This window comes from Pipistrellus hanaki, assembly GCF_964339955.1.
Source record: "Pipistrellus hanaki genome assembly, chromosome: 12".
NCBI classification, from domain to species: Eukaryota; Metazoa; Chordata; class Mammalia; order Chiroptera; family Vespertilionidae; genus Pipistrellus; species Pipistrellus hanaki.
This window is the reverse complement of record NC_140514.1, coordinates 21,801,841-21,819,445: the sequence shown is the minus strand read 5'-3', so window position 1 is coordinate 21,819,445 and position 17,605 is coordinate 21,801,841. Positions and strand designations below refer to the sequence as shown.

Below are 17,605 nucleotides of genomic sequence, written 5' to 3'. Positions count from 1 at the left end.
TGTGCGCGGGCTTAGGTTTCGGAGCACTTTTTCCGGAGCACCACTCATTTCCTTCAGGCTAGTACCACCCGGGTGGGGCGGGCCCTCGGGCAGCAGGAGCTGGGCGTCTGGGGTGAGTGGCAGGGTGGCAGGGCACATGCTCCTGACCAGGCTGCCCCAAGGTGCTGTCCCTCTGTCTTTCCTACTCTGAGAGGTCCCAGCGCTGCTTTGACTCTTCGTGTAAAAGCAATTCTGCTGAGATCTTCCTGGTTCCGATGTGCTTGGCAGATAGTCTCCACTTAGTTCTCATTCCTTCTAGACCGATTCCTCTCCTCCAGCTCTCCCAGGGCCACAGCCACCCCACCCCCAATTCCTAGTGGGTATGGGCTGCAAGAGTAGTCTTCGATGCTGCAAGGAAATTATTTTGGGGTCCCTTACTGGATCATTAGCCACACCTGTACACGCCACTGTCCCCAGGTAGCAGGCTTGGGCTCCCATCCTCTTCGGCAGAAGGTATTGGTTTCACCTTTATTTCTGGCCTCTCCAATGGCCTTGAAAGTTCACCCTTAGAGATTCACTCCTTTGTTCTTTACCTAACTTACTAGTCTATCTTACCTCTCTGAATTAACCTTCATAAGCCATAGCTCAGGACTGGGGTTAGTGAATACCTACTGATTGACCAGACCCTTCTTTGGTTTAAGTCTTAAGGAAATGATCTACACAAGGTCAGTATCTCTAGAAGAGATTATCCATTAGCTACTCTTGGACATTAACATCCTAGCCTGAATCATCTTATCAGCTCCTCTCCAAACAGGACAGAAAAAGGCCTTGGTTTGGAGGGTGACTGAGGCAAGGGGGCAAGGGGAGCAGTAAAAAAGTAGGGAGTGAAAACCTAGGAAAACAAGCCTGAAAGTGATCCTAAGAAGGCATCAGAAACCACGTCTGCCTCCATTACTCCCCCGCTGTGGTTCCACTGTTTCTGCATGAGCAAGTCACGGTAAAAATTAAAATGTCTTTGTCCCATATTTGAATATCTTTCCCGGAATAGTCTAAAGATCAGGAACTCAGAATCTCTTATTAAGAATGATGTCTTCACTAAGCAAATGCCAATGAATCAATAATCAACCTGACAATTCTCTTTAGAAAACTTGCTTGACATTAACCCTAGCTCTCGTGGAAAATGAATTTGATGTCACCCCATACGAGTGTGGGGAAGTAAAAAAAAATTCGTTTTAGGGTGAAAAGCCAATTTTGCGTATTTACAGTGGTTCAGTGCCCTGCCAAATGCAGAAGTGACCCTCATCTGGCCACGGTTTGCAGGGCTCATCTTGAAAGAGGATTTAAGACAATCAAGTGGTATTTCCACCGATGTTCCTGTCAGAGTGTGTTCTGTTCTCGGCCCAGCGTGGAAGCTAATATCATAAAGCTATTGTTTGAGTTTGCTTCCTGTGATACAAATCTCAATCGGCAGCCCAGACTCCTAGCCTGAATTTCTTAGCGTTGAGGTTTCCTTTCCAACATTCCCACACAGCACAGCCTACTGTGAGAATCAAAGGGAAACGTGTTACTAAGTAAAGAAGAAACTTTTCTGAAGCAAAAGCCTGGCCTTTTTTTGCCTTTTGAACTCTGAAGTATGCAACCAGCTATTTCCTATTACAAAACGAACCAACATCAGCCTCACCTTTGTTAGAAATGTTTCAATAATGAGTCTATTTTGACCTGGAAAAGAGTGGCAACTCTGCATTTTGACAGAATTTGCCACAAGGTAGGCAAGAGGATAGCATAGTTATTATATATATTATTTATATATACTGATTATAGAATGATTTACTTGTTCCTAGTAATTTCTATTTCTAAGCTATCACTTATCAAGAGCCTCATATGTGGCAGGCAAGAGGATATGGGTTTTAATATCTGTGATCTCAATCCTTATCAGCATCACTTGGTAAGTCCTGTTATCCCCTCTGTGCAGAGGAGGAAAGTCAAGCTCAAAGACAGGAAAGAAATTCCCACAAGGCTGCAGAGAAAAAGCAGCCAGACTCAAGATTCCGACTGGGATCTATCTGCCCTCAAACCCTTGCTCCTTCTCACTGAGCCATGTGTGTTGAAAAAGCAAACTATGACTCGGAAAGAAAAAGGTCCTGTGTCTCCCACACAATTCCTGGAAACAATTTCAACAACAGGTTGAGGGAATGTGTGGTGGGAGCGAGCCCGGGAGGGAGGGGAGAAAAAGGGACACCGAAAGCCATCCATCTCTTCCTCCCCCGGGCGGTGCTTGCTGTATGAGAACTGCTCCTTCAAGGACACCAGGACCAGATGGCTTTGTATCCCTTCCTGCCATCTCTTACTTTGGGACAGAGAGGACCAGAGCTGACATGCTGAGGACTCTTGTTGGTCCGGGGCCGAGCCCAGACAGAGGGCAGGCAGTTTGTGTCCACAACTTGCAACAAAGGCTCCCCGAGCGGAGATGTGTGAGGTCTCGCTGTGGCCACTCTGCTCCTATCTCCCTTGGCGTGTCTGGCGCACAGGGGTTCCCGTTCCATACGTGCATTACGTGCTCAGCCACTGATGCAGGGTCCTCTCTAAGCCAGCTTCTGAACCACGGAGAGGCTTATGGGTGGGAGAACATGGAAAACAAGGCCATGCACTGAGAGAAAGGATAGGAACAGCTCACCGAATGCGTGAGGACATCCTCCCCTCCCCACGACTTAGGGTCGGCCCCAAGCACCTCCATTTAACATGTCAGCTCTGGTCCTCTCTGTCCCCTTCTCTTCCACACACACCCGGTTCTTGCCAGCATCTGCGCCTGCCCAGGTTGCAGAAAGCACCTGCCCTCCTGGGTGTTTTCCCCAAGATCGGCCAAGAACATAGAACGACTTTGAATTTCAGGCACATATTCGCCCTGTCCCAAATGTGTGACTTCGGGCAACCTTGGCTTCTCTGTGCTCCGGGTTTCATCATCTATGAAACATTCGACGGTCCACATTCAATCCGAGAGGTGTCCCAGGATTAACGTATTAACCTTTCTGGGGATCTCTGTCGGTGGAGGAATGGGGGATGGTGGTGAAAGGAAGCAATGATTAACCCAAAGGCATGAATGTCTAAGAGCAGAATTTCTAGTACCATCACTAGGAAGTTGAGAAGATGTTCCTGGGTGACAGGAAGGGTCTTCACCTAATCACTACATTTTCCACTGCCAGCTCTGTGTATCTGCAGAGCAGATTCAGATACTGCCCTGAACGGTCCCAGGAGATGAGCCTCTTTAAAAGAAATGGTACACATGTCCACTGAGATGGCATCTCCAGACCCTTCCTACACTTTGGCCCATAGTTCCCTCTTTCTGTAGCATGTGTGACCATGCAGCTCCCTGAGCTCTGCATTGTTTCCTTGAAAGTATTTTATAGAGTCCGTCTGTGCCCTTGGTTCCCCCCCTCCTGTCTGTACTTTTCCAAGACTCTTTGCACTCACAGTACAGGCTGAGCCCTCCAACCCTCGGTCCCACTGAGCTGTCATCCTATTTTCTGAAAGTCTTTTCCTCACATCCTTCCTGTGCTCCCGGGCCCAGAATAGCATTTGTCCGTCTGGCCTCCCAACCTCACGCTGGATTCCCCTTGCTCAGGGTTCCTTTCCCAGAATAGCCACTTCATAACAGGATGGCGGAATCCACCCGGCTCAGAGGCACCCTGCTCACTCAGGAAAACCGAAAACCAACCACTGAAGAGCCTTCCCTGCCCTGCCCGCCTCCCGCGCCCTCACTACCTTGGATGCTGCCAACCTGGAGTGCCACGACAGTAGACACTACCCACCGCCCGATTCCTTACAAAATTGATGACTAAGTGGGGACTGTCGCGTAGGATCTGAAACTGGGAAATTCCTGAGGCCGTCTCTTTGGGTCAGGACTAACAGGAAATGGCTTTATGAAGAATGTAAACTCTGGGGGGAAAAATGTTTTGTGAACTTGAGACTTACAGAGATACCAGGGAGGGTGAGAATGAGGTTGTTATCCGTCAAAACACCCCAGCATGTATGAGTGTGGCTGGGCCAGGTGCTTTAAAGACAGCATCTTGGTTAATTCTCACCGACACCCTATGCAACATGCATTTCTAACCTCTTTTTACAGTTGAGGAAACCAAGGGCAGATGCACCAAATAATTGACCTGGTATATTAGCTAGGAAGTGGGGAAGACGGCCTGGGCACATCTCTGTCCTTTTGGAGAAGTTAGCTGGGAGATACAGCCAATGGGAAGGCAGCCGAGAGGCCAGCACAAGCTGCTTTGTTCTCCCAGCCCCCTCTCCTCTTAGCCTCCAGGTGCCCATGCATTTCTTTGGTCCTATCCTTGACCCTCATCTCATGGCTGTATTCAGGGTAAAGGTCATTGCTGGAAGGGAGGGGAGTAACATGAAGGAGTAAAGCACTGATGATGGTGTGTCTGTGGGTGGAAGTTTTGCAGAGTGGGAGTTCCTGGTGGGGAGACCTTCCCAGTGGCCTTCTAACTCTGACACCACGGAGCCTACTGGGCGCGTCTACCAGCCTCACCTGAGGACAGGAGCTTGTGTGTTCGCAGGAAGCTGATAGCCAGCCGCATGATGGAGGCCTTGTCCAGGTGGGAGCTCACACTGTGAGGCAAGGGCAGCTCGTGGGCCAGCTCGTAGAAGACCTCTGTCTCCTTGCTCCTTCGGCACCTTGCTGCATCCCGAGACTTCTCCTTCCTCCTCTCCGAGCTGCTCCTAGATTGAGAGAGAAGGGGTTAGTCATTACAATGTCACTGTCATTCTATCATACCCTTGATCAAGGCATCCCGAGGGGTCCCCACCCGTGGTATGACCAAGCTCTCACATTGAACCAATACATGCTCACACCAGTCATCTGAACCACACGACTTGCTTTCCACTGTGAGCTCTGCTCTCATGGGTACTGTCTTCCTGCCTGCTTTGTTCCCCTTGTCTGCCCAGACAGGGCTTCACATGGTGGGGTCTGAGCAAAGACTTGCCAATTAAAATTCATCCACTGGCAATGCTGTGGCCCTGATCCTGGTTATCTTGGGGCTGAGGTAAATGTGTGGTTCTATATACTCAAATAATTTAAATTGCTTAGCCTTAGTTTTCTCATCTGTAAAATGGTCATAACAGTACTTATACCCCACAGAGTTATTGTGAGGATTAAGTATGACAATTTATGTAAAACTCTTTAGCATCAGGCCTATCTCCCCTGGAAGCAATCAATGGTAGCTAATGTTAATAACAAATCTGTCCGTGAAAGGATGATCATGAGAATGAAAGCATTGCCAAAGTCTACAGTACAACCCCATTTTCATAGAAATATATATAATAGTTTTTATATGCTATATTGTAAAAAGCCTAGAAAGAGAATAAAATAACTATTATTCTTATAGCTATCATATGTGTAATGCTTACTATATTTCAGGCAATGGTTTAAACACTACTACTTTAGCTTCTTTCATTCTTGCAAATACCCCTGCAAGTCGTTATTATCATCATCTCTAATGTACAGAGGAGGAAATGGGTCCATCCAGGCTAATTTCTCTGCAGCTTTTCTGCAGGTACCGGGGGAAGCGGGGCTCGGCACCAGCAGGAGGGCCCCAGAACCACGGACAATTGACTGTCTTGTCTCTCTATAGACAAACATATGAGCAGTTTTAGTTGGTGAGCACATGGGGATTGTTTTTCCCCTCGTGCTTATCTGTATTTTCTTATGTTTCTAGAAAGAACATGTATTGTGCGGTTGGTAAACATGTTTGTTAGTTTTAAGTGTCCAATGCAATATGGCCCTCAAGGCCTCATCTGACCGGCTCCAGCTCATGGTCTCTGTCCTTCCATCTAGAATCTCCCATGAGACTTCAGGCCAGGGCTGTGCTCCACTTGTCTGGCTTCGCCGCCTTTAATCTGGACAGAAAATCTGTATTTTGGGATTCGTGGAATGTGGCCAGGCCTTTCAAACCCTTCAGGATCTGGGGCAGAGGCACTGCTTTGACTTGACATGTTTCATTTTAAGAAACAGGACATCCAGCTCCCTGGATGGATGAAGCACCGTTTGCCCAGATGGCAGAAGGAATGTCCAATAGCTGCTAATGGTCAAGAAGAACCTTCAGAAAAACTGTGAAAGGGGTGAAACGTTTTCCCCCCTTGTCCAAGCTCTTTTGTTTCCTTCACCTAATCCCTGACTTCCAATTCCCAGAACTCCCTCCCTTGCACCCCACCCATCACCACGCTCCCGGATCTGCCCTCATGATCAGTTGCTTTTGTACCAGACCTTTTGTGACAGTTTGCATATTCGCCTGTCCCACTTGTATTTTAGTGTTGACCTCTGATTGTGGAGAAAAAGCAGCTGTGCAAGGTTCGCAGCTATCCTGGCACAGGAAGTAAGGGTGGGAAGGGGACAGGACTCTAAAACTGTACACATCACCCTGTATGTAAGGAAAGCCAACGTCTCAAAGATCCTGATTCCATTTTCCAGCACCAACCCTGGCACACCCCAACAAAAGCAACCTTAACACGTGACCAGGGGCACCTAGAGAAGCCATCCTGGGGTGGGAAAGGTCCCCAGAACAGGCTGTGACATTAACACCATTGTGTGTGTGCACAGAGTGTCCCTTTGCCATGTCCCTTCCTTAGAGTGAAGAGCAGACAAAGCAGAGAGAACCAGGAAGGGGAAGAGCAGTCTGGGGTCAGTGCTCTGTCTGGTAATGGCATTTGACACTTGGATCCTACCATGTTCCCTGGACCTGCAAATATTCATTGACACCTACTTTTGTGCCTGGCGTTGCACCAAGTACCTTACAGATATTGCCTCATTATAATCCTCCTAACAACGCAATATGGTAGGGTTTTGTGAGCACAATTTACACATGTGGAAACTGGCTTGAACATAATAAGCAACTTGCCCAAGATCACAAAGCAAGTGTGTGCATAAGCCTTGGGGATTGTCAGTGAGCAAGGCACTTAGAAGTCCTGAGACACATGGGTGCTCCTGTCTAATTCCATCCTCACAACCATCTTGTGAGATGGGCAAGACAGGAATTGCTGCTGTCCCCATTTCACAGATCTGGAAAGTGAGGCCCAGCCCAGCTAAGTGATTTACCAAAGGCATCTAGCTGATTAGTGGCAGAGCTAGGGCTAGGACCCATCTCTTCCTAGGTCAATACACTTCCCACTGCTTAATGGCTTTAGCAAGAAATAAAAAACCAGCAACATCTTAACATTTAGAAAAAGAAAGATTGAGAGTCTCACACAGCTGTTTGGTTTTTAAACGTCACGACTCCATTTTAGCTACCTGGTTTTCAGTTGCACGTTGGGGACTAACATGATTTTAATGAAGTTATCTAGTTCAACTTGACACAGCCCAGAGATATCTGCCTAATGTTGACTCTCGGGAGAGTCAACACTGTCATGTGTAACACTGTCATGATTTCATTAGCAACACTGAAGAACAAATATAATTAACACCAAGTGTGAAGGCAAGACTCCCCCCTTCCTGACCCCCCAAGCCCAACTGCTGCATGTATTTCCTCTCACAGTTTATCATGGGGTAGGTCTCTTAGCAAATACAACAGGGGACTGAAAGTTAGGAAGTCTGGTGTTTTAATATATTGGCCATAAACTATCTAGCTATCTGACTTTGGACAAGAAAGTGTACTCTTTGTGCCTTATAGCCTCATCTGTAAAATGGGAGCCATCTCATGCCTTATTTGTAAGGATCAAATGAGATGAGTGTAGAAGGGTTGGAAGTACAGGCATGCCTCGCTATATTGCACTTCGCTTTATTGCGCTTTCACAGATGTTGCGCGTGTTTTGTTTGTTTGTTTGTTTTTTTGTTTGTTTTTTTTTTTACAAATCAAAGGCAAGACCCTCCACAAGCAAAGCTTACGCCTTACTTTATTGTGGTGTTCTGAACCGGACCCGCAATATCTCCGAGGTATGCCTGTGCCAGAAAGCTCTCCACAAATGGAAACCATCATGACAGACAATAACGATTTCGTTATCTGGCTAATATGAGTATTAGTCACATTCAGACTTTGGCCATCACAGCTGGTCTTCATCGCCAAACTGTCTCAGGGCTGGAGGCATATTTGGGGTCAGGCTGATCTTGACCGGTTCTTTGTGTCATGTTGCTGAACCTTCTTCGGTCAATGAGTCTTTGTTTCCTAAAATACTCCAACTTCATTTTCTCTCCCTAGTAGATGGGTTCTAAAATTAATTGCAGTAGTCCAAATTTTTATTTTTATTTTTTATGACCATTCTAGACACGGCATGTTAGAATTCTCTGGTTTCTTGTAAAAACGATATATATATATTTTTTTAACAAGTTTTCCAAACCCTCAGAAATATATTTCTTACTCCACGTTGCTCTTTCAACAAAGTTCCTGAGCCTGTCTTCCTTGGTGGCCTCACTGTGACCACAGGCTGGTCTTACACAATATTTTGTGTATGGGACACGCAGCGTAAACCTGGCCCTGGAGGTGTTTACGGAGCTCTGTGCTGGACCTGTGGACCTGCAGGGTGGATCAGAAGTGCATTCCTTGTTTTCAAGGTGAATGCATTCTAGTTAGGGAGCCGGCAACTTGAAACATTTCTATTAACTACAAAACAGGTACAAACAATAAGCACTAAGATAAGAAACAAGCTGTGAATAAACAGGGTGAGGGAGGCAGGGTTTCGGCTGATCCTAGGAGGACATACAACAATACCTTGGTGATGTTTGCAGGGCTCAGAGGACACTTTTTGTTCCTATACATGTTATCTCCTGTGAGTCTCACAATAGCCCTGAGAGATAGGAACTCTTATCCCCAAGATGTGGGGATTCAGAGGGATTAAGGAACTTGTTAAATTAGATATTGTCTCAGACCTAGTTCTCCAGGATCAAAGGTTTCTCCACAGCAGCAAGGAAACGGTTGCTTATAATATGCCTTCGAAATGCACGGTGCCATGTTAGATACTTGCCCATATATTGGATGTTCATGTACCGGACAGGAGAAAGAGGAGGGTTAAAGCTTTGAAAAGAGACAGTGACATAAAGATTCCATGGGGGATGAGAGGAGACTCTGTCCTTAAGTGAACACCCACTCACCCGGGGAAAAGATCTAGACATCAGGAGTAGGACTAAAAACCCGTATCTGAGTTTGAATGGGGAGTGAGTAGGAAGACAGAAGCTAGTGCTGTGGGCTTTGCAGGAGGCTGCCTCCATCCCTGCTGGGCTGGGCTGGGGTGGTGCTGTCAGAAGGGACTCCCCAGTACTCCCTAAAAGCTGCGGGGTCAATCTGCATGTGTGTCTCTCTCCGTGGAGAACAAGCAGTTTCTGTCTGTATTTCCCCCCCGCCCCTCCCTTACATCTTAATATACACAAATTTATACTTAAGTCCCCCGAGTTGGAAGCTCAAAGTGTGAGACATCGGGTCCCACCTGAGAAAAGTATCCAGTGAGGGCCAGGCAGCCAGTCAAAAGACAAAACCAACGTGACTGCACTAAAGCTCCAGCTGGTAGCCGCTACAATTCAACCAGGAAACATCTCCTGGTCCAGAGCTTCGTTATCTTAAAAATGTCTCCTTAACTCTGGGCCAGGGCTCCAAGATGGAACTGTTGTCAGCTCTTGGGTCAGATGATCGTGGTTTCTGGCTTCCAGGTGAACATAGCCTGGTGGGATGTTCAGGATGTCACCAGCTGGGCCCACGGGGCTGGCTGCTTAATTAGCGATAGTCTCCTGATGTTCAGCATGATGAGGACTGCCCCACGTAACACCTGGGGACCACCAGGGTGTCAAAACCCTATATCCATGACCTATAAGGTGTGATGGCTGAGGAGCAGAATGAGTTAGGGGTCAGGGAGAGAGGCTGAAGCTAATGAAGCCATCTTCGATGAGTCTATTGGTTGGTGGTGAAATTCTAAGCGGGTACTGGTGTGCAAAAGCTGTGAATGGAGGAAATGAGGTCAAATGCAATGAGGAGAAGCTCCCCTGACCCCCAGATGAGGCTGCCAGAGGGAGGAACACACCGGCTTCGGGTCCCAGAGAAGAGGATTAGTGGCTGGCCCACACACCTAGGGGGTGACTGACTCGCAGAGTAAATGAAAGCAGAACCAAAGCCAGTACTTCTCAGTCTTGGCTCCTCACTGGAACCATCAGAGAGGAGCCTTAAACACTGATGCCCAGGTCCTTTGTGGATTCCCACGGACTAGGTCTGGGGTGTAGCCTGAGCACCAGGGGTTTAAAGCTTCCCATGTGATTCTCTAGGGCTGGGAACCGCTGTGGCAAAGCAGTCTGCTTTAAGATACCTCTTTCCCCTCCTCCCACCTTTATTTTTGGTGGAAGGCAGGCAAAGGACACTGATACTGATTGAGCACCGTGGGCTAGGTGCACTTCATCTGACCCTCATTTAAAATACCCAGTGTTTTTGCCCAGCAGTGGTTTGCAACTTGAGGCGACAACTTATTAAACCACAGGTTTCTGGTGCTGTGGTCACCCGTCTTTGGAGGACTGACACCCAGCCTGCTCCGTAAACCTAACCACACTCTTTCCCTCTGAAATGCACCGTATCCGCATTCACCATGGCCAGCAAATAGGGAGTCAACAGCCCGTTATTTATCTGGGAGCTTGTGTGTCTATCGCTGTACCAGATGCTGTAACTGACAGAGAGGGGCCAGAGGAAGGAGGCAGCGGCTTGAATGGGTGCCACAGAAAACGCAGCTGCCCCTTCACAACAGCCACCTCGGGAGACGCTACACGCTTCACTCCTGCGAAGTGGTCGACGTGCGAAGCATTTTGGGGGGGCCTTTTAAGAATTAGTTACAGAGCCCCACAAGAAAATCAGTCACAATACTTCATAAACCATGCTTCGTTTTGAATTCCAAACAATATTCTCCCAGGCACCCACCCCGGTGGATGGAGTTTGGTTGTTTAAAAGAATGAAATGTGCCCTCCGAGATAAGGCCTTGCCACAATTGAAGGTTTCCAAAAGAATGGCCTTTGGCTCTGCAGGCAATCAGAAAGGCGTGGCAAAAAACGCTTTAGAAGAGGGAGTGTGCTGGTGACCGGCTTTCCGGGGACATTTTGATGTCATCCAAAGGCGGTCGTGATTAACAGGGGACTCTATTATAAAGGGGACGAAAGGGCATCGACATAGGCCCGTCAACATGGGAGAAATCTAATTCAGGAGGAACTGGGCGGATCAAACCCACCAGGTCTGGGCCCTGAAAGAGACCACAGCCTTCTGAGAGACAGTAATACGACAGGCCAGTCCATCAGAAGTCCTAAAGAGGGGATGCACTGAGGAGGTGAGGGCTGGAGTGGCTGAAACAGGGATGGATGTTTTCACTGACCCCTTCCTGGATGAAGAACCCTGAGAAGTGTCTCATACCTCAACCTCCCAACCTCCACTCCCCTGGGCTGAGCCCCAGCTCCCTGCTCACCATGATGGCCCTGACTCACTTTGTGCCCCTAGAGAGAGAGCCTGGACTGCATTCAGAGCTGACAGTAATGTCGGAGGCCCACCCAGCATGGCCCTCTAATGGTCAATTCTGCTTGGGGCCCACTGGAGATGCTTATCTGGTGGCCTTCTCCGCTCCAGGCAGCCTCAGAGAAGAAATCAGCAGATCCAATTACTGAGCAGCCCCAGAGGGACTGCCCATCTGGGCCCCAGATAACCCAGCTCCTTCCATAATCGGAGGACGGACGTGTGTAACCCCAGCCCAGCTGGGAGAAGCTGTGCGTGTACAGGAGTCACAGCGACAAACTGTCCCTATGCTTAGCTTCACCAAGCCCAAGCATTGGCAGGGTTCTCTCTGTTCAACCTATTGAGTGATACCACTTTAAGTCTGTATCATTCCTTATAAAAGCACTTTACAAGTAGATTCGGAAATCTTCCCATGGGATAGAAAGAGCAGCTATCATGATTCCCATTTTAGAGGTGAGGAAAATTGAGGCTCAGAGAGGTGTGGAGTTGGAGCAAAATCCCTGAGCTCTCTTTTAAGGACACACAGAGTTCCTTGCCAACCAGCCACTACACCTACCACCTAATTGGAAATGGGCCTTCATCATGCATTACCATCTCATAACCAAGTTTATCGTAACAGATTTCCTTTTTTTTTTTTTTTTTTTTTTTTAAAGACTATGGTGGGAACAGGGGTAATGCATATCTAAGGAGGCAATTGTGAAAATACACAAAGGCATAAAGAAAAAAAAATGGAAATCCCATTGGATTTATGGCTTTTTACTTAACATTTTATCACATTTCAAAGAATTCTTTAAACACATTGATAACAGCCAGCAATATCATGTTGGGTGGGTGGACCACAATGCACCTGACTGTTGTTCAGATATGGTTACTAAGTCCTAGCTGTTATAAATAACACTGTGATGTCCACCCTTTATCAGGTGATGCATTTTAATTTGTTTTGTGTAATAAAAGATAACATGCATCCAGCTGTGTTACTGAATGTGGAGCTCCCAGGGGTGGAGATGAAGAGACAGGTACCGGGGAAAGGAAGCATTCAGAATGTGCACACCATCTCAGCAGCTTTCTCTGCCCAGTCACCCCACCCCCACCCCCATCCTCTTAGGCTTCCCCTTTCCCTCCTGCCATGTCCAGGTTACAGCATCTGAACAGGGATGACCAGCTACTGAAATTGCGGGATCCAGGTCTGTGAAGATGGCCACTCTGTTTGTTCCATGTTTTTTTTCATCTGTCGTAATCTCCCCACACCCAGGGTACTGACAGAGGAGACTCGGTGGCATCTGTACCCACAGAAAGGGGAGGACAGCCAGTAACCACAGCGGGCATGTGCCTGTCTCTCCATTGCTCTCTCTGGCCTCTGATGCCTGCTACTGCCCAACCCCTACACTGTGCAGACTCCGGTGGAGGGACCCCTTATCCCTGGCCAGCTGAGAGGCTGCAGCTGCGGCTGGGAAAGAGCCACATGCAGTACCTGCAGACTGATGAACTCACAACGCACCGCCTCTGATTACACCCTGAAACAATCTCAGGAGGAAGCTATGGCCCCATCCCTGTTTTGCACATGAGGAAATAGACCTGAGAATGTCAGGGACATGACCAGTGTCACCCAGATGGAGCCAGCACGCACACCCATCCTTTGACTCTAAATCTAATGTTCTTAATTCAAATTGGACAACTTTTCCCAAAATGTGCATAGGCAGGTCCTTCTTGTAGGGTCAAAAGGTTTGGCTGAGCTGGATTTATTCCGGGGCAAGTGGTGGCTGGGAGGAGCCCTCTAAGGACACTCTAGGATGAGCTCTTGATCTGGGAGGCAGCAAAGGCAATATCTGGTCACCCTCTTGCCCTAGGTCAGCCCTCAATGGACTCACCAGGCCCAGTGGAATACTTTCTCTCTGCTTAGAGATGCTTGTTTTTGTTGTTATTGCTAATCCTCACCCAAGGACATTTTTCCTTGATTTTTAAAGAGAGAGTGGAAGGGCAGGGGAGAGAGAGAAACATTGATGTGAGAGAGACACATGGATTGGTTGCTTCCCACACTCTGTCTTAGGGATCGAGCCTACCACCTAGGCACATGCCCTTGGGTTGGAATTGAATCCAGGATCCTTCAGTCCACCGGCCTATGCTCTATCCATTGAGCAAAACCGGCTAGGGATCACTAAGCCTTACTTTGATGTCTCCTCCCTCCCATCTTCTCCACCTCTATCATCTCATCCCTTATTTCTTAAAACTCCATCCTGGGGGCCAGTTCAAGCTCTGTTTCCCCCAGATTCTTCCCTGGCCACCCTCACTTCCTTCTCCAAGGCGCTTTCTTCCTACATCACTCACTTGCCTTCATTAAGGGCCTCCCTGTCTTGCTGGCTTTTCTAGGCAAACTCAGTGCCCTCAGGGGACAGGACATAGGCACAGCGTCTACTTCAGTGCATCCATCACGGGACTCGGGCCATGGCAGGCAACCTGGGCAAATATTTGCTAATTGATCATAAAGACATTCAAGTGTGCCCTTTCTGCTTCTCCTTTCCCTCTCAGGAAGAAAGAAAAAGTGATCCCAGCTGGCTTGGCCTCCATCCCCAGGGCGGGGCCTCGTGCTCTCCCGGGAGCCGCAGCTGGGCCAGCTTAGGTTTCAGCACTCTGCCGCACCTCTTCCCTTCAGTGAAGAGTTAAAAGCCCTGGGAAGGCTGCTTCCCACTTGGAAATCTCCATTTCCTCATGCAGCGCGAACAAGAGAACATCTATGGACAGAGGCTGAGCGAGCCAACTGCACAGGGAGGGAACTCGCTCTGAATGGGGCTGTTCTAACGCCCGCCAAGGCAAGTCATTGAGATGCCATCCCCGAGGTGCAGCCCCCAGTGTCACCTCTAGATACCCCCTGAAGCCCCGCCGGCAAAGGGGATGAATGATGAGCACAGAGCCTGGTGAAAGCAAGCTCTTTCATGAGTGGGGGCAGAGAATCTCTGAGCCTGCACTGGAGAGGGGGTTGGATGTTGCAGAGGAGGCAGAAGCAGAGGTCCTCCTCTCTCCTACTCAAACCGCCCCCCCCCAACACACACTGAACTAAAATTAATCCCTGATTTATGCAGAGTTGCCAAAACAATTGCTCATCAAAAGGCAACCAAGGTGGGGGGGTTGGGAGGGGGTAATAACATTACAGAAAGTATGTGAGATGCCAAAAATAATCATCGTGTCATGAGAAAACACAGCCGGGCCGCCTCAGGGGCCAGTGCTGGGTATAATTCAGGAAGCAGGGAGCAGAAATTCCCCTGGCTGTGTCGTCAGACATTCTGGGTGAAAAAATAAAAAATATATTAAAAAGCCATAACTGGAATAGGCAGTTGTCAGAGAGAGCCCTTTTCAAGTACAGAATGGGATTTTAAGGGTCAGTTCTCTCTTCTTTATTTCAGACTCTTGGATTTCAAAGGAAGTGATGTTGGTTTCGTCTTTTCATTGGGTCTGGTGCTTCATCATAGGCTGCCAGCGAAATACCCTAGGACTGGCTTTCCTGATCCTCATCTGACGCCAGAACTCCGGGGCCTGGTGTCTAAAGCATTTCCAAATGTGAGAGAAGGGGTGGGGGGCACACAGAGGAGCTCTCATTCTCTTCCCCTCCCCAACGCCCCCCACCCCAAAGCCCTGTCTCCCTCTTTAAAAAAGGAAGAGGGAAAGGAGAGAGAAAGGAGCCGGAGAGAAAGTCAGAGACCCTTTCTCTCCTGGCTTCCTTTAGAAGCCTGATTTCTAGCCTATTTACACCCCATTTACACGGTCACAGTCCAGAGCTGTGGGATCTGGTTCATGGCTACAGGGAGAGCCCGTGTGTTCTCCCAATCTTGCCCCGTCACACTGCGATGAGCTGCGAGTTGTTCCTGCGCATTTAGGAAGCTACATTCCATTCCTTTGTAGAGAAGTCATCGAAAGCCAAGGGAAATGCCAGCAAGTCTTCCCCAAGTTACCATCACACCCTCAAATGATAATATGGAGCAATTTGGGATATAGAGCTGTGTTTTTCCCTCCAGCAATAGCTTTTTTTTTTCTCTCTCTCTCTATACACTCATTCAACAAATATTTACCTCCTCATGTGTTGGCGCTGTCAGGAATGGAATGAGACCTGGAGCTGGGAGGTTGCATAGAAGAGGGGAGAGAAGTCCTAAGGGGCGGGCCTGGTGTCAGTGATGCGATGGGTGGGTGAGAGAATGAAGAGGGGAGAGCTCCGTGCTGGAGTGGGGGGAGAGAGGGGTTGAAGAAGGAGCAGATACGGGGAGGCCATCAGGAGAGCAGGAGGGACAAGAAGGACAGAGATGCTCCTGGGGTATGACCAAGAGTGCCAGTGGTCAGGAGACAGGCAGGGGTCAAGACAGGAAAAGCCAGAGTGGAGAGAATTTAGTCAACAAACACCAAGGAGTATCCACAAGGCGCCCAGCGCAGAGGAGGGTTTTCAACAGCGAAAGGACTGGCGAATGAAGGCAGAGGATCCATGGCTGCCTATGCCATGGATTCGTTAGTGGCTGATGCGCCAGGTGACGGGCAGGGCAGACCCCAGCCTGGGTCCCTCTTCTGCCGGGGGAGCACGTGCCACACTGGGCAGCAAGTATGAGAAGCCCTCTCACTCGCCAGCAAAGCCCTGGGGAACGTGTTCCTTTGCTGGGAGCTCTAAATATGGCAGCGACCCCTGGGCCGCCACAGGCTGGAGCTTGGGCTCAGCCCACAGAGACCTGGGGGAGGCATTCTTGCTGAACAGTAACTCATCAACGTGGCCCGTGGGACGGAAAGCAAACTTCACCAAGGGCACACGCCTCCTCTGGCTCCAGTCGTGTTTTATTTTCAAAGACTTTAGCCCCAGTCCTCCAGCTGTTTCCCCTTGCCCCTTGCCTCCTTGACCGATGATCAAACAGAACACAATTCCAATCAGAACCCAGGACTAACTCACCAGTCTACACCCCCTTTCCCCAAACCATTCTGGCATGTCACCCCGGGTTTAAAGACAGGAGTGGCTTCCTACTGCCCTCACATTGAAGTCCAACCTCTACCCTGTTTCCCCCCAAATAAGACAGTGTTTTATATTAATTTTTTCTCCCAAAGTTGCACTAGGTCTTATTTTCAGAGGATGTCTTATTTTCGGGGAAACACGGTAGACGCCCCTTGAGGTCTGTTAGTCCTGAACTTGCTTTCCAAACAGAGCTCCTGCAAGCCCGCAGCACCCTACCTGCTCCAGCCAGCCTACACTCTGCACAGATACCCACCACTCAACATTCCCGTCTGCCACCCAGGGACCCCTCCCCCCAAAAATGTGACCCTTCCTTTCTTACATCCCAAACCCTATGCTTTCAGAACCAACATAGACCCACCACCTCCACAGAGGTTTTCCTGATCACCCTACCCAGCCCACGCTGATCTCTCCTCCCACCCGGGCCCTGGACACCTGCCTGGAGAATTGATCTAAACCGCTAATTGTAAGGGTTCATTATTCCTTATCCTTGAGGTCTTCTCTGAGGGCACAAAATGCCAAATTTCCTATGTACCTCAGAGCCTGGCCCTGTGCCTTACCCCAGCAAGGGCAGTTTCGTCCAGTTCAATCAGATACAGCCACAGTGGGGAGGGCTAGACTGACCGCCAGCTGCAGGATTAGGATTGCAGAGTTAAAGTGGGTTCATGAAGAGGAGTGGTAGTGGCTCACTCATCACTAGGTTACCTACCATCTGGTGACTCCGCACTGTCCCCTGGAAGCTGATTCCCATCCCCTAAGGATGTTTTCATACAGAAGTTGCTGGCTGTGCCCGCTGCCCTATTGCAGGGGGTGTCCCATGAGCCAAATGCCAATCAGCTTTCACTGAGATGGGAGAGCAAGCCTGGACGGGGCAGCCCCTCCCCCATCCCCTGAGGAGACCAGGGAGGTTTCTGCCTCTGATCCCACCTCCTGACACAACAGAATAATCTGTTGCCCAAAACCACCCATCGCCCAAAGCCCCTCACATCACATGTTAGATGCTCTTCTTGCAGCAAGATTTCTGCCAGGGAGGATGCCAGGGCTTGGCCAGGGTTGTACCTTTGGATGATGTAACATGGAGGTGAGAACATGAGCCAAAACAACAACAACAACAACAACAACAACAACAACAACACCCCCAAACCCCACATACACACAAGAACACACAAATCAAAACCAAAATCCACTA

General features: G+C 48.9%; 1 protein-coding gene across 1 annotated transcript in view; it reads right to left on the bottom strand.

The window, feature by feature from the left end:
* The window catches only part of EPAS1 (endothelial PAS domain protein 1), a 74,443-nt gene that overhangs the window by 26,006 nt on the left and 30,832 nt on the right, over positions 1–17,605 (bottom strand). The window contains exon 2 of the mRNA XM_084901003.1: positions 4,517–4,707. Coding sequence (XP_084757129.1) covers positions 4,517–4,707 — 191 coding nt within the window. The remainder of the gene's footprint in view (positions 1–4,516; positions 4,708–17,605) is intronic.